General features: G+C 39.1%; 1 protein-coding gene across 3 annotated transcripts; it reads left to right on the forward strand.

Moving 5' to 3' along the window:
• On the forward strand, positions 1 to 22,661 carry TIAL1 (TIA1 cytotoxic granule associated RNA binding protein like 1). 3 transcript variants are annotated; one of them, XM_054276627.1, is made up of 12 exons: positions 1 to 179; positions 6,597 to 6,693; positions 9,878 to 10,027; positions 10,323 to 10,377; positions 10,687 to 10,774; positions 12,676 to 12,751; positions 14,666 to 14,774; positions 15,051 to 15,146; positions 15,230 to 15,314; positions 15,610 to 15,733; positions 16,208 to 16,347; positions 17,180 to 22,661. In XM_054276627.1, exons 1-12 carry the CDS (start codon positions 151 to 153, stop codon positions 17,295 to 17,297), a joined length of 1,167 nt encoding a protein of 388 aa, XP_054132602.1. In that variant the 5' UTR covers positions 1 to 150; the 3' UTR covers positions 17,298 to 22,661. The 3 variants fall into 3 exon arrangements, with proteins under 3 accessions (XP_054132602.1, XP_054132603.1, XP_054132604.1); XM_054276628.1 differs by having other exon boundaries at positions 2 to 179; positions 9,929 to 10,027; XM_054276629.1 differs by lacking the exons at positions 1 to 179; positions 6,597 to 6,693; positions 9,878 to 10,027; positions 10,323 to 10,377 and adding an exon at positions 11,836 to 12,209 and having other exon boundaries at positions 10,705 to 10,774.
• Positions 22,662 to 23,949: the final 1,288 nt, after the last annotated feature.

A 23,949-nucleotide genomic window follows, 5' to 3' on the forward strand; every position in this document is an offset into this window, starting at 1 on the left:
GGCCGCGGGACCTGGCGCGGGGGCGACGCGGAGCGGGGGGAGCCGGGGCCGCCCGCACCCTCCTCACCTTCCCTTCGCCTCCGTGCGCCGTCGAGCCCCTCCGGCGCTGCCCCCGGGCGCGGCTGCGGAGAGCGGCGCTCGCCCACCATCATGGAAGACGACGGGCAGCCCAGGACCCTGTGAGTGGGGAGGGGGCGGCGGGGTGGGCAGCGGGCCCGGGGCGGAGCGGGGCGGGGGCAGGGGTGCGCTCCCGGGGAGCGGGGCCGGGGCCTCGGGGGGTGCCGGGGGAGCGGAGGGGCCGAGCGGGACGGAGCGTGTGCGGCAGGGCCGGCAGCGGGGTCCGGGCAGGGGGAGCGGGAGCGGAGCGCGGCCCGCACGGAGCCGGCGCCGCGGCGATCCAAGGAAACGCGGGCGAGGCGCGGCTGGAGGCGGCGTGTAACGGGGTCCGTGCCCGGAGCCTCCGGGGCCCGTCCCCACGGGGCTGGAGCTGCAGGCGGGGGTCCCCAGCCTTCCCCGGGGGGCACAGGCACCCTCGGGCCCCCCTGCCCGGCGGTGCCGGCGCTGGGAAAGTTCTTTGTGCTGTGCCGGCGGTGGGTGGGATGGGGAGCGCCGGGAAAGCGGGAGGGATCGCGCTTCCCTCCAGCGTGTCACGCTGTGCTTCAATAAGCGGGTATCGGGCCCAGCAGAGAGAAATAACTGTGTGCTCGCCGTGGCTCTCCCCGCTCTTTAGTCACTCGGTGGCTGTCATCCGTTTTCTGTTTGAAAATACAAATTTGAGAGTTTTGGGGTTGCTGTTGGGTTCCTTTTAGCTTTGCAGATGTGGTTTTGGTGAATTTTCTTTGTCCTGTTGGCTTGAAGGAGGGAGGCTCGCACTTGTGGTTGGGCACTGGAGAGCGGGGATTTTGTGCTGCTGCTGATTTTAAGCAGTTCCCAGATTTGCAGAGCAGCTGCCAGAGGGTGTTCGGGGCTCTGGGAGCCGTGCAGCGTTCGGGCTGTCCCTGGAAGAAAGGCAGGCTCATGCTCGGGCTGCCCAGATGACAAAACACAGCTCAGGACTGTGCAAATGAAATCTTTGTCTATTTAGCTTTCAGGACAGTAGCCTTCAGAAAAACTCCCCGAGATAGTCTGGACTGAAAGCCACTCTAAAGAAACTACTGAAACTGAGTAAAATGTATCGCAATTCTGTTCTCACTACCAAAATGATGACTTGGCATTTAAGGCTTAGCAAGGCAATTTGTTTTTTTCTCCTTTCCAGGTCTGCAAAAGTTCTTTAAACTCGTTTATAGTGTAGTATAAGTACTTAGTCCCTCCTCCCTGAGGTGCATAGTTAGAGTAGGCAGATCTGAAATGCTTTTTGTGTTGATTACCCAAATGATCTGAGTTTGCCTGGCCCTCAGAGCAGACCTAGGTTGAAGTGTTGTTTTGGAATAGGAGGAGGGAAAAGAGCAGAGTCACATAGTGTTTTATTCAGTTTTATTTTCAAGGCTCCTTTCTTCATTATTGGCTCTTTTTCTTTCTTTTTAAGAACTGCTGTGGTCCCACTAAGTTTTAAGATGTTCTTTCAGGGCTAACAAGTTTGGGTACCACATTGGCCATGGGTCCTTCCCAGGATCACACCCATCAAGGACCTGACTTAACCTCTTAGTTAAACAAGAAAAAAATAAATTTGTGCTGAGATGTCTGAACTGGCATCTCTACAGCTGCCCCAAATGGTTTATTGCACACGTGTGACTGTTTCATTTGTTAAACTAATAAACAGCATGCACATTAATTTCCTACTAGTTCTGTAGTAACCACAATCACAAAGTTACTTTCCTGTAATTATCTGTAGGCTTTTTGCTTGGAAGAGAAAAATTTTGCTGCAGCATTTTTTTCATTTTACCTTGTCCCTACTTTTTATCTGAAATATCTTTAAATTTAGAATAGCAAGGTGTGTTTTAAAGATTTTCATATAGAACAGTTGTGATCTCATAAATAAAACTCACTGTCCCCCAAGAACAACTAATAAAAATAATTGTTAGTTGAACTTCTAAGTTTTCATTGTTTGGTGTATTTGGGGAGGGGGAGGAGGGAGAAAGTGGAGAACAAATTGTTTCAGTGGCTGTTTCACCGTGTGCAAAAGCACTTGCTTGATAGTGTAAGCAGAACTTTATGAATGTCTTAGTTTTTCACTCCTGAAGGAATAAATGAAATCCAAAATCTGTAAATTAGGAAGGAATTTTCTTATTTAACAGTTGCAAGCCAATTTTTTTTACTTATAAAAAGCAAAACATACCTTACCAGTATTCACTCAACATTTATGTCCATCTTAACCAGCTCAGAATAAGGATTGTTCCATTTGCAGTACTTACAGGGCTGTAATGTTTATTCCAGTCATGATAGGCCAGTCATAAACCTCTAAGAATTCAGAATATTTTCTGAGGCTTAATATAGAATGCTGACACTGTTTGCATTTTTGTTTCTTAACTTTATAGAAATGCGAAGAATAACCTTAGATACTTTCTGCCAAAAACCTTTCCAGGAATGGGGGCCCTTCTACAGGATTTGTCACATGTCATTTTTTAGCTGGTCCTAAAATGAGCTGTGAGCTTCTGATTTTTTTTTTTTGTTGTTGTTTTCCGTTTTAATAGAACACTTGAAAGCTCTGTTCTCTGTGAGTACTGCTAGATTTCACAGGCTGTATCAAAGTCCTGCTTTTACTTTAAAGTGAAAACTAAACTATCAGGAACCTGATGTGCTGCTAATGTTATCGGTTCTCACAGGCAGCCAGCGAAGTTGCAAAGTTGTACATTCTTGTTCAAGTTTTTAGAATGTTTGGTGTGATTTGTAGGTGTTCAGGGGCTGCTCTGAAGTCACTGCATGCCCACAGCTGCTCTCTCAGCAGCCTTGCCCTGCTGTATTCCAGCTCTGGAATGTGGATAAGGTGCAGGAGTAAAGCTTCACCCAGATTCCCTTCTCCTGAACTTCCCTTCAGTTCAGCTCTGCACAGGAATGTTGTCTCCTGGAGGAGGCTGCATAGTGGATTATTCTTGGCATCATTTTATTTCCAGGAGCTCACAAGCACTAGGCAGAGTTGCTAGAATTTCCACGGGCTCTCGAGCACATCAATTACCTTATTGCTTACCATAATTTCCTCTTTTAAATATGCAAGCTGCCATTTCTTGCCTGTTGCCTGTGTGAGTGAGAAATCAGAGTTCCTATCTTTCCTCAAGAAAAGGGTGTAAAGGAGTTTTGTGTACCTCAAAGTAGTGGCTGTAAATCTCCCTTTCTTACCTCCCTGTCTAGCATGCAGTACAAACCTGTTTGCCTTCAGAAAGAGAGTTTTGCTGCTCAAGCCAAAGAGTTGAGTTCCAAAACTCATTATGGACTGACACATGCCTCTGTGTTCCTTAGATAGTTCTACAGCACCTCTGAATTTCAAGTAGTTTGTTATTTGTGTTGTCAGCAGCATTCAGAAGTGTAATAGATAAAAATGTGTGTCAGGACATCTGTCTGTCTGTGGGTTGTTGGGGTTTTTTGTAGCTGCTTATTAATTGGTGTTTAGGTGCTTCAGGCTTGCAGAAGGGAGCAAACCCTGTGGCCTGTGTGCTAAAGGCACAGCTTTTGGTGTCCTGTCACATCATCCAAGACCACCTATAGAGTTTAGTAAGTGCTTCTGCCTTGCTGGGTTTCATAACTTTTTAAAAGTTTGCATAATACATCCTCTAGAATGTATCAGTCCAAAAAGACTGGAATACAGTGCAATACATGTTAGAGTCTTGCTAATGTAACATGTACAATAGCATGTTAAGAGTCTTCTCCTTTCTGGAGGTGTGGTTGTGATAATTCTGATTCCATGCAGTAGAACAGAAGTTGCTGTTGGGTTACAACGTGTAAATGGAGCTGGGAAGGGGAAAGCTGAGCACAGGCTGGCCATGTGTGCTGGGTGATAAACATCAGCTCAGCCAAGTTTTGTGTTTCCAGCAGGGTGAGGTGTCTGCTCCTGATGTGGTGAATATATTGATTTCTGTAGCACTCGGGCATTGCCACTGAAGGTGTTTGCTTGTGTGTTTTTATTAAAGTCATTTCTAACTGTACTGAAGGAGGTGATGTTCCTGCAGTCTGCTTAAAGACACAAAGTAACCATCAAGTCTTACTTTTTTAGCATAGTGTTTCAAATTTGTAGAGATTTGTATTTCCATGTTTTCCATTTCATTTGAGAGATTTGGGTCTCCCTGTTGTCCTTGCTGCATGAACCTTCACTGTGCAGCTTTCTCAGTGGGTGCATTCCTGAACTTTGAGTTTCAGCAACTTGGGAAGGGTGGGAATGCCTCTGACTAATGGTGATACTGTGCACCAAGGCAGTGTTTGTCAGATACATTTAGGGAATTCATGGACCAGTAGGATTTCACATCCCATCAGAATCTAGCAGTCAGGGTGGTCCTGATTTTTGTGAAAAGGCAGCTGGTTTCATAGCTGAGGTTTATGGTGCAGCATTCTCACAACTATCTTGCTGAAGACATGGTGGTATCAAAAAACCACTTAGTATATCTTAAATATTCTAGCAGTTAGTGTAACTTTCCTTACCTTAGTTGAATAGATTGCTCAGGAATGGCTTTCCCTGGCATTTTTTTCTTTTTAAAATTTTTGTCAGACCAAGAGGAATTCTCCAGCTTGATTTTCAGACTTGTGTTTTCTGAATACATGTTAATATTATGCAGAAGAGGATGAAACTTGGTTTTTTCCTTGTTAGTGTTAATTGTATTCCTTACTGTATCTGATTTGCAGTAGCAATAATGTGTTGATTTCTGTCAGTGTTACTGTATCAGTGAGCTGTGAGGCTCTGCATTAATGAATACTGCAGCATACAGAGGAAACCAGAACTAGCAATAAACTGACCCTTTTTGTTGGAATTCCTACTGGGATGTACTTTTCCCATCTGATTTTAGTAGTATCTTCAAAGGTTAATATTTCCACTAAGAGCTATTAGTGATTTACAATTTATTCTTGGTGAATGATTAACAAAAATTTAGTTAATATTTCAGAAAGAAAGTATGGATAAATGTTTAACTACCAAATTTTCAGAATAGAACTGAAAAGTCAGTGAGATGGACAATTTGTCCTGTAAGGGCTCTTAGAGTTCTGCAGTTTTTAACTTCTCTACTGAAAAGCTTCATAACAATCCAGGCTTCTGTCAATGGCTTGTGTTAATTCATACATATTTAATAAGAAAATAATGAGTACCTGAAGGATTTTGGTGGATGTTCTCTATTCAGGTGGTGCTTCAGAAAGTCACTCTGGGTCTTGTAGCTTTGAAGCCCTGCAGAGAAAGTGCAGAGTTGCCCCATAGCTGCTGAAAGAAGAACACAAACAAACATGTGTTGATAATGTTGTGTGTTCTGATGAAAACAAACAGTGTCAGTTTGGATGTTGCTGATCCGGACTAAAGTCCAGCTGTCAAACACCATTTGCCTTTGAAAAAATTCGAGGGTTGCCTCTCAGAGCAATTTCAGAGCACACCTTTAGTTAACTCAATCAATTTGGCTGTGAGCACTAAGAAAGGCTTGCTCACGTTTTTGTTCACTGTATTAAGGTCAGGCTGACTTGAGTTTGCAGTTTTATGACGTTCTGTAACTGACCAGAGTGAAATGAGTAAAATGTAAATTCTTTCAACTTCTAAATCACAGAAGGTTCTGCTCATCTTAGTTATGAATTCTTTATGCCTTGTCAGCCTTGTTTGTGAAGGTGATGAATGTCCCTGTGCTGATGGCTTGTGACATCTGTTACTGTGACAAGCCTTTCTCTCAACTGATCACTTTGTTTACAGTTTGATTACAAATTAGTCACATTGTTAAAAAGAATTTAGTTTTGCATTCAAGAATTTCTCAGCCATTACTGTGACTTGGTAGATCTAGCACTCTTAACTAAACTTGATAAGTATTTCAAAGCTTGGAATTATTTCTCAAGATTTACAAACTAACAAAAATCAAGAAGTCTGGGGGACATTAAAATAACACTGCCAGAATTTTGGGGGGTATTACAAAGGTGGGAGCTGCACAGTGCATTCCTATGGCAGAGTGCTGCATAAATTGCCTTGTCTGTTGGTGAGTGGGCTGCCTTTCCAAATGCTCAGGGAAACAGAAAAGTTGAGTTGGTTGTTTGCAAGGCAGCACAAACTGTCCAGGAGCTGCTCCTGAGCTCATGGCAGTGAGATGTGTGTTTGTACCCAAATTCAGAAGTATTCTTGATGAGATACTCAGTGGGAAGTGAAACTTAAAATATCATTGCCCACTTGGTTGCTTGTCCTGCACAGCATTCTTGAGCAATGTTGTTTGTGCTTTTGACATCTCAGTGCCAAGGAAATGATTGGCACCAGGGCTGGGTGTCCAGTGTTGTCTGCATTGAGCTTCACTTCTCAGTTAGCCAATGTTATAATTCAGAAACCACATGAGTACTGCATTAAAACTATGAAGTAATTAGTAAATATTGTCTTTAAGATACCTGAAATGTTTTAAAGGAATATTCTTTATAGTTGTTTAAGTTTTTAAAACCATAATTACATTTTAAAAGATGACAATTTCTGGTTTAAAATCTTGGTTTTTTGTTTCCTTGTGTAGCTATGTAGGAAACCTGTCCAGAGATGTGACTGAGGTTCTCATACTTCAGTTATTCAGCCAGATTGGACCATGCAAAAGCTGTAAAATGATAACAGAGGTAAGGCCTTCCACATCTGGGGGGTAGCAAATGTAATGTAACTTTATTCTAAGCTATCCAAAACAAATGGAGTTGAGGGCTTCTTTTGACATTACTGGCAGTGGGTTTCTTTGGGTTAATTGTGGTGGGCTCTGGGATAACTCTGCAGGAGAGAGCTGTGTGTGCAATCCTGGGCTTTTGCCTGTAGCCCTGACATGGGAATCTTTTCCTTTTATCAGCTGGGGATGAGATTCCACTTTATTTAAAAGATTGTTACCCCTTTGCAAATCACATTGTTCTGATGATCAGAAACCTTATCATTTCAAGTGTTATTCATGGCTGTTTTGTACATTTTTCACTTTATTTGAACATGAGCCTCAGTAATTCTTGTCCCTCTTGAATAAATGGTTCTTTGCTATGGATGAAAAGTAAAATAAAGTTTGGCTCTTCCTCAGCTTTTTCTGCACTAGTTCAAATGCCTCTTGTCTGCACTAGTACAAATAGTTCTTGTCTGCACCTGTCTGTTCTTAAATTAACTTTTCCATGAAACAAAGTGACAAAATTTCCATAGTATTCCAGATAAAGTCTTTTGCACAGAGTGTTGGTAAGTATTAATGTTTTCTTATCTCCATTGTAAATACTCTGGTACCTTTATGGTTGGCAGCCATTTCTGTGAGCTTTCTGACACATCCTACAAAACTTCTCTCTCCCTGGTATTTTTCCTTCTTTCTACATTTATAACTGGTAAGCTTTGAGCAGGCAGGGACTAATCTGAGTTCAGCCAGGTTTAAGCTTTGGTCCTTCATCTCTGGTTTCTGTATACTCTTCATACTTTTTACTACATCTTATGCTTCTTACTAACTTGTAACCACAGATTTCTTGAGGACAGTTACATTAGTTTGTTGTCAGGGTTGTTAGTGAAAGTATTAAAAGGCAAATCTTGTGACCAGGCTTCTTTAGGAATGCTACCAGAAACTCCCCTGTGGGCTTCTTCTCCTTTCAGCATGTCACACAGCTTGTTTGTTTCTTTGTCTTTAGCTTATCATCCACTTGCTGCTTCTTTAATCACTCTCATCTTTGTCTGGACTACTAATTTCCCATGTGACACTTTTCTCTGCTGGATTTGCTTTAAGTTTATTGGAGAAAAATAGCAGAAGGCTGACAGATGACAGTTGTTAGTTCTTCTCTGAAGAAACACTTTTGATTGTCATGTGCTCTGCAGACATAAGGTGCTGCTGCTCCCACCTTTGGCTGGGTGAGAGCTGTTAGCAGCACTTTGGTTTCTTGAGGATCAGGTGAGAAATTCCAACATTTTTACCATGGTTGAGCCTTTGTGGTTTTAAATCTTTCCATAAGTGAGACATCTTCATGAAACAAGTAGATAAACAGAAACTGCTGGCAGCTGTTTCAGTGCCACACAGGTGACTGCCCTGGGCTGGCCTCAGCAGCTGCCAATGAGCAGTCACAGAAGTGCAGATTGGATTCTGGACTGTCACAGGACCCCTCTACTGTGTGTGGTTAACCTGTCCTGGGGACTGTGTCATGGTTAGGTGGTTCTTACCATTGTTAGTGCCACCATCACCTTCTAAAAACCTGTGATTTTTCCATTTTAGCAAGATGCATTAAGTCATTCTTCTTTTGTAAAGTACGTGACATGAACACATCAAATGTTGAAAATTTTTAGGTGTTTGTTTTGGGGGTATGTGATACTCAGGCTGCTGGCACAGTATTTGTAGATAGTTTGAACATCTAAAGATCTGAGTGTCTGCAAAAGAGATTCAGACAAGTTCTCAGGGCTAAGGAAGACCTCCCTACAGTCTAAAAGTAAGGCTGCACTTCAGCTGAAGCATAAACTGCACCAAATTTCCTAGAGAAGCCTTAAATGGGCTTCCCAAAGTAGTGTGGGAGGAGGGGTGAGTTAAGGCTTTCTTTTTTGGGGCATCTGAGGTGAGTGTGCTTGTAGAGAACTTTGTGACTGAAACTTTTTTTGATCTCAGGTGCATTTCTCTCATCTGTTCCCTGTGCATCAGTTGCAGTCCCCAGGTAGTGACAGTGTGCAGGAGGATGGCTTCAGCCTCCCAGACCATTTTAGGTGTATAAAGGCCTTGTGATCCATTCAATTGTTGCATCTTCACAGCCTCACAAGTAGACAGAACTGTGTTTAAGCTCTACAATCCATTTTTAGGGAGAAGGATTGGAATTGTTGAGCAGTGTGTGTATGGGTTGTCAGAAGTCAAATAGGAATGCTGGAAAAGGCTTCTCTTAGTTTGTGTTAGAGCCGTGTTCTACCTGTATGGGGAGGTTGATAGTGGGAATACTGATGCCAGAGCAGTTCTTCCCTGCTAGACCCTTCCCTTTCCATGTGAGAAATAACTTGTTTGGGGTAATATTAGTGTTTCTAGAATTATATTTTATCATTTTGGTCCGTGCACATGCTGCATAGTTAATGGAAATGTTTTGGTTAGAGTTTTTGTACTCATTACATCCTGGAGGTAGATCAAATCCAGTGTTCAAGTTGGCATTCTCAACATCCTTTCCACTTGATCAGCTTTTCAGAAAACTCTTCTGTTCTTTGCACTTTATACTCTGCTACATTTATTACTTCAGTGGCCTCTGCCAGTGAGTATTTTTAAAGGTGATTTGTTAGGCAATCCTACAGAAACAGGTTGTACTCAAGGTTAACAGAGTTAACAGTCAATTGATTAGTATCCTTTTCCCTCAGTCAAACTATTTGAATTCTTTTAAAAGCTTATTTCCCAGACATTTGCTATGGCATGTTTCACTTCAGACTGACACTGAGCAGGTCCCAGGTTGCTGCCTGCTGCTGATTTTCAGTCAAATAAAAGGAAAGACTTCTTAAGTAGGGCAAGAGAAAATTGGTGAAAATGTGTCTGGGGACTGAACTTCTCTAGCTTTGAGTATATGCATGAAGCAGTTTTTTCTTCTTTCCATTCTTCCCTTTTCCCCCCCCCTTTCCATCCAGTTTGCAGATCACTTTTCTGATCAGTTATTTTTAGTTCAGTAAACTTCAGTCCTCATTCAAAGCAAGCTGTCCTTCACAAACTGCTAGACCTTTAATAAAAAAATCCATCTTAAGAATTCTTGCATTTAAGTGTAATGTCAAAGGCTATTTCATAAATCTGATGCAAATCATTCTGAAAGTTTCTAGCTGTAAGTAATATATTTTCCTGGATTTTCTTCTCAGCAACCCGATAGCAGAAGGGTCAACTCTTCTGTTGGATTTTCTGTTTTGCAGCATACAAGCAATGACCCTTATTGCTTTGTGGAATTTTATGAACACAGAGATGCAGCTGCTGCATTAGCTGCTATGAATGGGAGAAAAATTTTGGGAAAGGTAAGTTGCTCACATGGTAATCTTAGCTTTAAAGAATATAGATTTGTGTGAAAATATTAATAAAACCATTGAAGATGTTTTACCAAGATTAAATATTGATAGAATAATTTTTAAAGTATTGATATAGAAAAGTAAACCTTGTTTAGGAAATGTATTATTTGTGATCTTCTATTGATGATGATGCTTTATATTAAATGATGATTTGTAAATGTTGACAGTTGTAACCCACCCTTGAATGAACTTACAAAATGTAAGAATTTTGTGAATTTATACTAAATCTTATACTTGTTTTCAGGAGGTCAAAGTAAACTGGGCAACAACACCAAGTAGCCAGAAAAAAGATACATCCAGTAAGTAATGTAATGCCACAGTATCCCTTGTGCACAAATACTTCACAGAGTGGTAATAATTTATCATAAATGCATTTAAACATAACTTCTCTCCTTCCCATCTAGTGTTTGATAGAATTTTGCAAACTAATTCTTCTGTTTCTGCTTTACAACCGGGGAAAGCGGAGTGGACAGATTAAATTGCTGCTGCTCTTCACATGGAATCCTGAGCGTCCCTGGTTCCCAGAGTGTGTGCAGAGCATCACTTTCTCAGGAGTTGAAACTTTAGATAGCAGTTAAATATTTGATTAGTAAATTATTTATTTGCAGATCACTTCCATGTGTTCGTTGGGGATTTAAGTCCAGAAATAACAACAGAAGACATCAAGTCAGCATTTGCTCCTTTTGGTAAAATATCGTAAGTATCATCATAAATATTTCCATTATCTGTCAGAAAATGTGATAGTGAAAATGGGTTTCTAAGTTGAAATGTTATTTCTTATCTTTTGAGATAATTTTTCTGCTGTTCATTTCCTTGTGGTGGGTGGGTGGGCGGTAAAGAGGGGTTGTATCTCAGTGTGTTTCACAATGTGAATGCAGTAATGTAATTGTGCTCTGGTTTGCTGAAAGCAATGTGCTTTTAACCTAATTTATATGCTAATGTCCTTCAACCTTTTATTAAAATTTAATTACTGCTCTAAGTGTGATTTTTTTGCTGTTGAGAATGTGTACAGAGTAGTGACTTGACATACTATATATATTGTATCCTGGGTGTGTTTTATGTGCATTTTTGCTGCATTTCATAGGCAGTGTGGAAAACTGGGCAATTGAAATCTAATTCTACAAAGCAGCTGGTTAATAACTTGGGAATGTTTTGAAAAAGCTAATATTTATGAGAATGAAATCTGGTTTTTTGAATGATAATGGGATGAATTACAATTATAATACCTTAAATGAAAGAATGGTGGCTTTACAATATGTGCACATTTCTGCCAGTTAAGAGAATGTTTCTTTAAACTTCTCTGGGACAATTCAGGTGATCCTAAATCACCTGGTGTTCTAATTGAACGTATTTAACATTGCAAAATCCTTGAGGGTGCTAAAGTATAAATGTCCTAAAGAGTACTGCTACAAAAAAAGTCTGTTAATCTTTTATCAGTTTATCTTTATAAAAATCAAAGTTGCACATGAAGGTTTTTGTACTACTTTACAGGAATATATTTCTAAGAACAAAATTCTTATTTTTCTCTTGTTCTGTACGCATATTTTTAAATGAATCATAAATCTTATTTCTTACCTCTGCTGTTTTGTTTACTTTGCTTTTTGTCTCTTAATGTGGTAAGTAGTACTGTTTTAAAAATCAATTTAAAAAGAATAATTCAGGTTTCTGTTTCTCAATCTATATTTATACCTGAGACCTGCAGTTTTTCTAAAGTCCAAGTCACAATTAAAAGTAATAGCATTCTGGTTATTTTGCAGAATTGCTCATAAGAATGGACAGGATCTTGAAGGCTAACTGCAAGGAACTGTGCACACTGGAACTCAGTTGTAGATTTTTTCTCATTTCTATTTATTCTTATTATACATTATTTATATATACATATTTTAGTATTTACATTTTAACATTCTATTATTCAGTGCAGTTCTATATTTCCAATCATTTTAACTTACTCACTAAAATTTCTGTGTAAATTTGTTGTTTTCGTACTGGTGTGCTTAGCATTGTTGTTAGTTTTATTCTCCTTTCTTAAATTTCTGAAAATGTCAATTTTTCAAAATTTACAGCTACCCAAACTCCAAAATGATGGTAGAGAATTGACCAAGAAAAATAAAGAAATCTGTTAACAGGCCATGTATGCCTTTTAATTCCTATTTTTTCCTCTTTTTCGATTTTTTTAATATTTCATATATTTTGTATCACTAGGCAGAAGACATTTAACTATTTAGAAAATGCATGGTAAATTAGATAGAATTGTTACAGTAATTTATAGAACAGTAAACCTTAGAGGACCCTAGCCAATAGAATATTAGAAAAGGAAACTTTGTTTCTCTTATACTTCAAATTTGAACATTCTAGTTATAGCCAGTATAGGTTATGTGCGTAGGTTGCATGTTTATTACATGTTATTTTTTTTGTCCTACTGCTTTTTTCTAACAGGTAAAGAAGCAATAGGGAGAGTTCAGGAATGACTGTAGTTTTAGGGCTAACTGAATTTATAAGAAAAAATTATGCTCACAATACAGTGTGTGTGGTTCCTTTTAGTTTTTATTTTGCAGGTTATCAATACTACCCTCATATAGCTGTGCTTCTTTTCACAGGGATGCACGGGTAGTTAAAGATATGGCAACTGGAAAGTCAAAAGGCTATGGTTTTGTATCTTTTTATAACAAACTGGTGAGTAATCACAATGCAGGTTTAAAATAGTTCCTGTTTTCCATTTTTAGTTTTTGCCTGTTTATGTATTCGCTGTTTATTAGACTTCACCCAGGGAAACAAATTTACATGTACAGGAGCTGGATGCATGTTTAGGACAATGTGGGGAAACTGTGAGTCATTTTCCTTAAATATTTTGCATAGGAAAAGCTCACAGTTTCAGGATTTTAGGCATATAAAGCCTGTGTGGTCAGAAGTCCTAAATGTCAGATCTCTGGAGCTGTCCTAATCAGAGAAAAAGTTTTAATTTCTTCAGATTTGCCAATGCCATAAGATGCTGCAATTGAATGCCTTGATTTAGTGTGTTTTTCCAGTTGAAGTCTCTTTGTTCTGTTTTATGGCTGAAAAAGCAAGAAATTATTTCCTTGTACCCCTCTTCCCTTATCATACAGTTGTTTGGTTCCTGTGACCAGGGGGGAACTGTAACAGTCATGGAATTAAAGTTACTGGGTTCTTTTTAGACTGAGCCATAAAAACTCCGGTTTGAAATTAGTATTCATCCTACAAAATTAATGGATTAATTCTAAACACAGTACTAAAAAGTACTCTAAATTTCATGTCCTGTTTGCTGTTCATTGCCACAGCAGCTGCACCTGTAGGGTTATGGTGTGACAGTCCTGAGCTGGTACTTAAAGGCCCATTTTTCAGACTGTATCATTCTGGTGGAGTTGGGGAAGTGGGATGTGCTCCCAGACTTCCAGCCTGAGCTCTTAATGCTTAGAACAGTTAAGAGAAAATGGAACTCCTGCATTGGACTGGATCAGTTATGGCCTGGGCTCTGTTCCATTTTGGTCTCAGCTGTGATCCTCAAGCAGGATAGCAGCAAGATTCATCAGAGTGTTTCCTTTCCTGATCAGTTCTTTGTGTATTCACCATGTTTTAGGAGCCAAGGGTGCCTGAATCAATTGGGGTGTTTCATTGTCTGGGGGATTTGGTTTTATCATTTAGATTGAGTTTTTTCTTTTCTTATTGGTCATCTTTTGTAATTTCATTTTTGTATTTCTGTGTTTTCAAAATGAGTACTCAATACAATTAAAACCTAGAAAGATCAAGGTCCTGAGTTTGAGAAGAGAATTCTTATTGGGAGCAGCTCACCTTTAACTTGTCCACATTTTCTTTGTCCCTTGTGCTTGGCAGTTTTTTCCTTAAGCTTTGTGCCCTTGGAAAAACATTTCAAATGTGCACTAATTGTTTGCTCTGACTGTCTTCTTCCAAAGCATTTGGGAGACAAATTGCTTTTTGCATCTGTTAACAAACTTACCCTTGCTTACCAGATGTTTCTGCTTACACTGGGAGCTAAAGATTGTCTTCAGTTTCATGTTCAGGATAAAAAGTGGGCCATGAATTCTCATGTGTGTTCATACAATGACTTTAACATGTAGAGAACTTACAAAACATCTGTTGCATACCTCCAGGAAGCAAAAGAAGCATTTAGTGATAATTATTTTATTTCAGTGATTGGTTCTGTCATCTGTGTGAGCTTCCCACTTTTTTGGGCAGCTTTGGAACACTCTAATGCAGATGCTTGTGTAGTATGTGTGTATATGGTATAAATGTGTGTGTGTACATGTATGTATACAGGAAGTATATATTTAGGTTATATATATGTATATATGATTACAGTTGGCTTTTATCCTGTGTAGAAAATGGGTGGGAGGAAGTTTTTACCAAATGACTTCTGAGGGCCTTCTCTGTAACCAGTTGCCTTCATGTTAATTGATGTTTGTCTGCTTACTATGATTGTTCAAAATGTCATCTTCTAACAAAACTGTTACTGGTTTTGTCAGTGGAATTAACTGATAACCAAGTCTTGGGAGTAGATTTGTACATGGTTTTTGTTTGGAAGTGCTACAATCTCTGGTTTAATCTTTGCAGGATGCAGAAAATGCTATTGTACACATGGGAGGCCAGTGGTTGGGAGGCCGCCAGATCAGAACTAACTGGGCAACAAGGAAACCACCAGCCCCTAAAAGTACACAAGAAAGTAAGAGCTTCATGTCATGCTGTGTTGTGTTTGCTGTCTTTTCACTGTTCAGTGGGAGAATAAAACATAAGCCAAAATCATTCACTTAAATCACGTATTAGCTTGCCTTCCAGATCTTGATTAGATTTTTTGGTATGTTGTATCAACATAGTAATAAAATATTGAATGTGTTTGTTAATAATATATTTGTTAAATGTGAAATTCATGCTTGTGTATGAGGTAAGTGTCCAGGTTACTGTCAGCCCACTGCTGAAAACCAGCCTTCTCTCTTTACAGATAATACAAAACAGTTGAGATTTGAAGATGTAGTAAATCAGTCAAGTCCAAAAAATTGTACTGTGTACTGTGGAGGAATTGCCTCAGGGCTAACAGGTATGAAGTGTTCTCTTATTTTTTGTTATTGAAACTTTTTGGACACCAGGATGGTTACTAATTCAACAATTCTTATGTTGTAGATCAGCTTATGAGACAGACTTTTTCACCCTTTGGACAGATTATGGAAATAAGGGTGTTTCCAGAAAAAGGTTACTCATTTGTCAGGTATGGACAGAGAAAACAAAATCTCTGGGTCTGTGCTTGTAGTAACACTTCATTTCTCTGTAATTTCACTTGATTGAACTTGTCCTGATACAACAAAATCTGTCACCATATATTCATAAAATAATTTGGAACTTGTAAAAAGGGCCACCAACGTTTTTCCCTGAGAAGATGAATGTTTGTTTGTGAAAGCTGATGTTTTTCTCTGGATTTCCTGTATGTATGGAATCACTGTTTTTTAAGTAATCAGGTGGAAGTTCTGTAAAACATAACATTGGTTTGTTTTTATATTTTTTAGGTTTTCAACCCATGAAAGTGCAGCACATGCTATTGTTTCAGTTAATGGAACCACAATTGAAGGACATGTTGTTAAATGTTATTGGGGTAAAGAATCCCCTGATATGACTAAAAACTTCCAACAGGTAACTGGACCTAACCTTTTCTTTTATTCCAAAAGCAATTGTGTTTATACCTGTAATGACTTCCCAGTTATAATGGCTAAATTTTGTGGTGGAGTTCTTATGAAATTCCATGTTCTGTCTCAGTTATGTTCCAGTTCATCAAATTGGGCTAGTGATTTTGATGGAATATCTGTTACTGTCTTCTGGATATGATCCAAGATAGGGAGAAACTTTGAGGTAATTTTAATTCTTGCTGTTTTGCTAACTGCAGATTAGGTGGCTGTCCAACCAAATAGTCTTTGGGGTTTCAAGCACACACAAATAAATTTTTCAGTACAAGGATCTAATTAAGTCATAGTGACATCTTATTTTTCAGATCTCATTATTGCTTGTTTTAGCTCTCTGAGTGATATAGCCAAACTTTGCCTTCAGCAGCACAAACGCAAAATAAACCATCTCTAGAAGCTGAAGTACAATGGATTATTCTATCTGCAGGTGGATTACAGTCAGTGGGGACAATGGAGCCAAGTATATGGAAACCCACAACAGTATGGGCAATATATGGCCAATGGGTGGCAAGTACCATCATATGGAATGTATGGCCAAGCATGGAATCAACAGGGTTTTGGAGTAGAGTGAGTATATTTAATTTTTTTAGAATATTTCAAGGATGCTGTAGCTTAAGTTTCAGGTTCATTTGGGTCAAGGATTGCACAAGGTTTCAAACTTTAGGGGGATTCCCATGTGCTTAAAGTTTATGTTGAGTGCTTGCCATGAGCAGATACTGGGGGGAGTGATCAGACTTGCACCTGATGGCACATTTTCTGTGTGATGGAGGCACAGAGACCACCCAGTGTTTGGAAAAGTTTTGGGTGGTGGTTTTGTCTGGTATCTAAATCTGTTCTGGGTTCTGACTTGAGGTGGTGAGTCTGAGCCAGGAGCCTGGGCATTTGCCTACAGGGAGAGAAGGAACACAGACCCTTGACCTTGTGCAGTTTCAGAATTTGGGTGGGCTTTTAATAATGGAGTTTTTCAATAAAACTCTTTTGTTTTAACATAATTTTGAAGTAACTTGTTTGCCTAGTTCTTCATTATCTGGTGCCAGTTAAACATATTAAGCCCTGATAGACCTCTCCCTGGTGTTCATGCCATGAGGTATTGGGTATTTCTTGCATTTCTGCATCACTGATGTTGAGTTCCAGCCACCTGTGTGTGTTCATGCCTTGGGAGGCAGATGCCATATCCAACTGGTGCCCAAGGTTTGTGGGGTTTTTTTCTCCTTTGTTCTTAACAAGCTCATGATATTTTCAGGAATCACATGTTGTAGAGCTTAACCTGAATTACTCATTAAAAAGAAGAAGAAATTGTTCTATTTTGATACAAGTAGTTGTGTAGGAAGTATGTTTTTATATATATTTTTTAAGTTGCTTTTCCCCACTGTTTTTAACCATCCTGTTTCTTTTTAAGCCAATCTCCATCTGCTGCCTGGATGGGTGGATTTGGTGCTCAACCTGCCCAGGGACAAGGTGCTCCTGTAATACCTAACCAAGCTGGATATGGTATGGCAAGCTACCAAACACAGTGAGCTGGGACTCTGTTTAAAAGTGTGTATTTCATGATAGGCTGCAGTTTCCAGTGACATTCTGAAGACTGGAATGTAGACAATGAAAAAACAAAAGAAAATATTTATTTTAAAAATGGAAATGTTTGGAACCTTTAGCACAGCTTTGCTTTGGTGAAGGACACAAATGTCTTCTAGTTCTGCCTTTTTAAGTTTTTGTTCATGATGGATATGAACATGTTTTTCTTTGTGTACAAAACTTAAAAATAAAGTCAATAAAGACAATTCTGACTACAAATTTTGATATAGTAGGAGAAATGGCTAATGAATTTGATTTTGAGGTTACCATTCCTTTTTTTTTTTGTTTTGTCTCCAGTGTTTTATATCATTGTGCTTTTAAGAGAAATGACGTTGAAAAACAGGGAGTTGCTTTTAGTTGAACACACATCCTGAAATAAACTGTGGACCAATCACTACAACCTGCAAGACAGTATTGGGTTTTCAAGAAACCTATGGACATAGCTCAAAGTATATGTAGGTCTTGGAAGAATTTTTTAAAAAAATATTTAATTTTTCTACGTGCTTACAGAAAACAGCTGATACAATGAACAGTTCAGTCTGAAATGAAAAACAGTACTGTCTGAGAAATTTCACATAACTTTTACTGTCCACATTCAGGCACACGTTGAAACTTTTCAGAGCTGGTTTGCTTGTTAAAACTCTAGTAGTTTACATTTAATTTTGAGAAGTAAAAGTGTTTTTACAAGTATGTTGTTTGTATTCAAATCAGACAGTCATACTTGGGCTTTTACATAAAGTTTGAAGGCTACACATTGTAAATATTTCATAATTACAGTGTTTCAAAAGCATGCTCAAACATAGAAGTAGCAATGTAATTATTCAAAGTAATACTTAATATACCCTACTGCTTTAAATGCAGTAGATTGACAAGAATGTGCAAGACTGACATTTCCAAAGTTGGCTATTATGTAAAGTTACATAAAGAACTATAACAAAGAGCCTTAATTTTAATTTCATAAATCTTTAATGCATCACCTTTTTGTCATTAGAAATACAAATTTTTTGCTTTACATTATTTGGTATGTAAATACCTTGGTTAACAACCTTGTAAACCTATTTCAAGGTTATTATAAGTTGTATAGTATCTTGAGTGTTTTGAAAAATCTTGATGTTTTTTAAGTCTAGAAATATTTTGCCCAAGAATTTTTTAACAAGATTGTTAAAAACATCTTATTTTAGAGAATATTCAATGTGCCATTTGGTAAATGGAGATGCAGTTGAAACAGTACACTGAGTTGTGACTTATTTTTAATTAAAGTTTTTGTCTTTATGGATGGTTTGCATGTGATGAACTTGTACAGAGGCTGGGTTGTTTGTGTACTGAGTGTGTAAATGGATAAATCATGAAGATGTTTAATGGTATACTTGGGTTATTTCTGAATTATTTTATGGATACATTGATATAAACTGCCTCAATAAATTTGAAGTTGAAAATGAATGTAAGTTAGATATAAGTAATGTGTCCTCCCTGTGACAGCTAGAGGGTGCAAATGCCTCAGCTGTCATCTGGAATGCTGAGGCAGGCACGGTTGGAAGGGAAGGAGTAGGATTTGCAGTGGTAGCTCAGTGCAGCAAACTTGCATTTTAAAAGAAACAGAACTTTTGGTTTGTAGAGATGGTTGTTCTAAGTGAGTGTGAGCAGCTGTGTATTTTCTCTGTTTCTGGCCGTGCAGGTGTTGCGAGGTAGAGTAGTCTCTTTTGAAAGGGAGATTTGCAGTTGTGTTAAACCCAGCCAGGTTGTGCAAATAACTACACTTGTTGCTGTAGCAAATCACATGAGGGTTTTCTTTCCTCCTCTTTTATTGATGTGTGAAGTAGTACCTTGACTTTTAGATCAGGTTGAGAGTGAGATGTGCTGGAAGAGCAGTTTAGTCAGTTGGCTCAGCTGCACCAGAGGTACCTGTGACTCTGGGCATCCAATGCATGCAATAATGACTGAGGTTAGTGTGGAACCACGAGTGCTCGTGCTGGCAGAGTTGGCCCTTTTATCTCCTTTTCTCCTTTATGGTATCTGTAGTGTCTTTCCACTCAAGATAGGAATCTTTGCCTCCAGGACTCTTGTTTTTCTCTACATTTTGTACATATGTGTATATCTACGCGAGGATCGGCCTATACATTGTAGTTTGGGAAAACCTCACAAGTAAGTCTGTGCTTTTGTTACACTCAGCTGGTTTAAAAAGTCACGAGTCTTTAGAGATACGAATTGTGAGTTCCTTTAGGATTTCTTAGGCTTCACTTGAAATCTGGGGTTTCTACATCCTGCTAGGTGTTTGCCATATGGCTGTTCTGGGTGCATGCTGGTGTGGAGGCAGTTTGTTCTTTAGGCGCTACTGAAGATGTAGATGATGCAAGTACATTGCCACATAAATGCCCATATAACTGGGTGTGAGATTAAGGCAGTGATCTTTCAGGTCTCAATGTGTAGATCACTTTAAATCTGATTATTTAATATGCCTGCTGTAGAGCTGGGCCGTACCTGACCTGTATTTCAGGATGAAAGATAGGATATACCTTCTGATTTAAGTCTTTTGTCATTGATTTTTATACAGTTTTTCTGTAATGGTGATATTTCTTCGCAGACTGCTCAAGGTGTGGGGGTCTCCAGTGTCCTTTAAGGTTTCTCTAGCACTGCGAGGAGGAGTTGTAAATTAGATTGCTTTTTACTCAGTAGCATTCATAAATGCATCACTGACAATTTTTTGGCACCAAAGAGCCTCTTGCACCATACTGCTTTTATGAGTGACACTTACACTGTTGTAATTTCTCTAACTACAGAAATTGACCACTACCTAACCCTTACCACTAGAATTTGGATTTCAGAAACACTGATTTATTATGGCTTAAGTTGATGCGTGCAACCTGAACCAAGGTTGTAATCTGCGTTTGCAGAAAATGTTCAATAAAAATGGAACATGATAAAGGGCTTATCCTGTATTTGTCATCTGTCAAAGCATTGTCCCTCTTTGCTGTAAAGCTGACAACAGGCAGACAAGGCTGAACTTGTAAACTATGCACTTGCAACCATGTAAAAGATGTTTTATTTAAAAATTTTTCCTACAAAATCATTTTGTATTTTGCGGAGTTGCAGTAGTAAGGCTGTAAATCTAAGGTTACGTGTGTAGCTTCTCATCAATCCTGCCTCCTTGTGTATATTTGCTAACAGTTTTTAGACATACCTGCAGAACCTTCTTCTTACTAAGATAACTTCATGAGAAGTGATTCACTGAACCATTGCCTTCATTTCACTCAAAAAAGTCTCACAGTGAATAAGGCTTAGTTTTGCAGAAAAATAGTGATTTGTTTTTCTTGTGTTTGTACACAAGGAAGCAGACTTAAACTGTATGGACATGATTAGTGTCTGATACTTCTTAATTATCTGACTGTTTTTGAACAAGGGCACAAGTGTTTGTTTTAATCACGTGAAACTGTTTCCTGGTCAGCAATAAAAGATTTTGTTGCACTGTTCTTACATTGCAAGATACAGGCAATCTTTTGTTCAGTATACTTCCAAAAAATGGATGGGGTTTGTGAAGAACTGCCTTGTTCCAGCTTGAAGTTTCATATATAGATATAATCTGGGATCTGGATTGCGGCTGTAAGAGCAAAAGAAAGTTCTCTTGAAAGTTGAGTGAGAATTCATTTGTTCTGATCACATGTGGTGCCTCTCCCACATTGATAAATTTAAGGGTTTTACTATGTAATGAAGTTTCTGTTCATAAAAAGGCAACTGCAAGGCAGTGGCTTCTGGGAAGGTCTTTGGTGTGTTTCATTTCAGCTGACTTCTATGAATCCAGTTGATTGTTTAAAAAAAACCCTTAAAAGCTGTTGTGTTTTTCAATATCACATGGATAAAATCCCATCCTGCTGTACCATAATTTCAAATCAAAGGAAATGCTGAAGTGTTTACTGAATGTTTTACTTGAAAAAGAAACAGGACTTCATGTTGACAAGTGAACACTGATTGTGTTGTCCTTCTGAGGCTGTGTGCTGATGTGGATCATGGATGTGTGAATGACATGCTCTGCTCACTGACATTTCAAGGGTAATGATTCAGAACGTTAATTTGACATCAGTAATGATTATTTGAATACAAGTTATTCTTGCTTAAATACACAGCTACCTGTGCTTTGATTAAAGCTGATCAGAATCTTACTGGTTATTAAAGTATTCTTGATATGCTGTGGAAAGAAGCATCTTGCCTTCTATCTTAGTGTTGAAGCTGTCAATAAGACATCAGAGTTGCACAGACTGTTTTTTGTTTAGAAGAAAAACACTTAATGGATGTGCCAGGGAATTCAGTGTGAACTGACTTGTCTGTACTGATGGGTGATGGTGTTTGAATGTTTCCCTTCTGAAACAGTGGCTCAGTTACCATTCCTTGCATGAACCTGGCTCTCACAGATCCCACATTCTCAGCAGCTCTTTCCCAGCTGCTGGTGTGGAAGGGAGGAGGAGGAGGATGCTGACAATGGGTGGTACAGCCCAGTCAGTGTGCCTGGTGCAGCAGTGCCAAGGCAGACTGTCAGACACATTTAACATCACAACAGCTTTGCACAGACACTGCAGCAGTACCCCCAAAGGTTGTGACCATTCAGACACAAACTTGCTTTATCTGCTTGCTTCAGATAATGTGGCTTTGAAATTACAAAAGTAGAAACCACATAGCTTCTTTGGTTCCTCACAAAATAGGTGCATATTAAACAGCCACCCTAGAACACTAAAGGTGACTAAACAAAGGAAATTGTGTTAAGCATCAGAATTTGTAACTTTTGCTTAATGTAGACCTCTTAGCTTGGCATTCTGTTGCGTGTCTGTATTGACCTTTTTGTTTTTATAACTGAAGTAGTTTCAGATATGCACAGCTGCTTGTTGAACATCTTCCCATGCTTGACAACTTCTGGAACAGGGATAAGAACTGAATAAGAATTGTAGGTCTACCACATGAAACACTGGATAATGCTCACATTTCCTGGATGGAAATTGACTTAGTAGCGCCTACTCTGTAAAAGTGTAAATATCACAGGGGATGATGAAAAGCTGCTGTCCTCCATTTGAGTAGCTAGTTCTTTGACCTTAATAAATGAGGAATTATTACTGGGCTGCTGTTCCATGAAAAATGCTCTTCATGGGTTTTTGTTCCTTTCAATGGGGCAGATTTTTTTCACTCCACAAGTGATTTGTTTCCTTTCATGCTGGGTTGTCAAGCGTGATGGGAAAGACTAATTGTTAATATTGTTTATTCTCAATCTTCCAACTCAGGTACTGACTGAGGGGAAAGTTACCCTCTTCGTTATTAACAGGACTATTTAATTTTGCAATATACCTTTGTAGAACCATTTCTGCTTGAGTTTTACTTGCACCAGAAAGCACAAGGAGCCTACACAAATAGACCTTGGACTCAACTGCTTCGAGCTGCTGTTCCATCCTACAGCTGCTGTACCAGATCTTGTTGCACAGTCAAAGGCTGGAAACATTTATGCCTTGCTCCTTTCTTTGGTAAATTGCAAAGCTTGTGTTCTGTACAGAATAAATCTCTTCTGAATATTTGCAAATACTCAGAGAAAGCTGAGGTGCAGTGTTTTCTGAACTCTTGCTATTTTGGTGTGAATTGGGGCTTCTTTCATTTACAGGTACGTGCTGTGGTTTTGTAGGAGCAATTTGTGTTTGTGACATTAGCTAGAAACGTGGCTCTTTTCAGACTAAAAAAAATAAAATGTGAATGTTTCTAGGATGCTATTCCAAAGTGAATCTTGCCTCCTACTTGGATTTTTGTATTCTATGAAACAAGGGTATGAAGGTCCAGAAACATGTCTCAAATCACTCATAATGGATATTTTCATAAGGGAATAAATTATATAAACTTGAAGTATGCATATAACAAGATCTTGACATGTATTGCTGATACATTTTGAAATGCTCGATACCTGAGGTCAGAGGACCAGCAGCTATTGCTGAATGTGTGCTGCATTTTGAAGACTTCAGGCCAATTCACAGGGTGATGCTGTGTTCACATTGCCTTCTGAAAGAATTCTTTCCAGCACCTTTTTGTTCTGTGGGATTTTGTGGAAGAACACAGGAACTCTTCTACAAGATGTATGCATAGAAATTTGCCAAGGTATGTGACATTTTACTTTGAATTCATGTTCCAAGGTCACAGTGCCAAGTGTCTGACAAACTGCATGACTTAGAACTTGATGTTTCCTTGAAGTGCTTCTACAGCAAAACCTTTCTGAAAGGTATTTCTGGGGTGTCTCCTGGCAGTGACTCCTGAGTAAAATGAAGACAAGATGCAAGGCACTTGTTAGAGGGATCCAGGTAGGTCTGAGTTTCCTGAGGCTGTAGAAACAGAGATTCCTTTGTAGTTATTTTCACTGTAGAAAATGCCTATGGATGCTTGAGTTGTGAGTTCTGATTCAGTTATTGTCAGGGCCATGTTTCACTCATTTTCCACACCCCTTTTGCTGAGTTTCTCACTTTAATTATGTTTCTAGTTAACAGAGCTGTTCTTGCTTTTCATGCATCAGGAGACAAGTCTGTTGTATTTGCATCTGGTTCTTAGCAGAAACACACTGACCTCAGGTATCATTTTTAATAT

The sequence above is a fragment of the Melozone crissalis genome, unplaced genomic scaffold (assembly GCF_028551555.1).
Source record: "Melozone crissalis strain CALT ecotype California unplaced genomic scaffold, PUWL_Pcris_2 ptg000019l_1, whole genome shotgun sequence".
NCBI lineage: Eukaryota > Metazoa > Chordata > Aves > Passeriformes > Passerellidae > Melozone > Melozone crissalis.

Bases quoted from the DNA above. Each gene is read 5' to 3' on its own strand.
- TIAL1 (XM_054276627.1), top strand. From the start codon at position 151: ATGGAAGACGACGGGCAGCCCAGGACCCT. The intron at 180-6,596 runs GTGAGTGGGGAG...TTCCTTGTGTAG, and splicing joins GACGGGCAGCCCAGGACCCT to CTATGTAGGAAACCTGTCCA. The intron at 10,378-10,686 runs GTAAGTAATGTA...ATTTATTTGCAG, and splicing joins CCAGAAAAAAGATACATCCA to ATCACTTCCATGTGTTCGTT.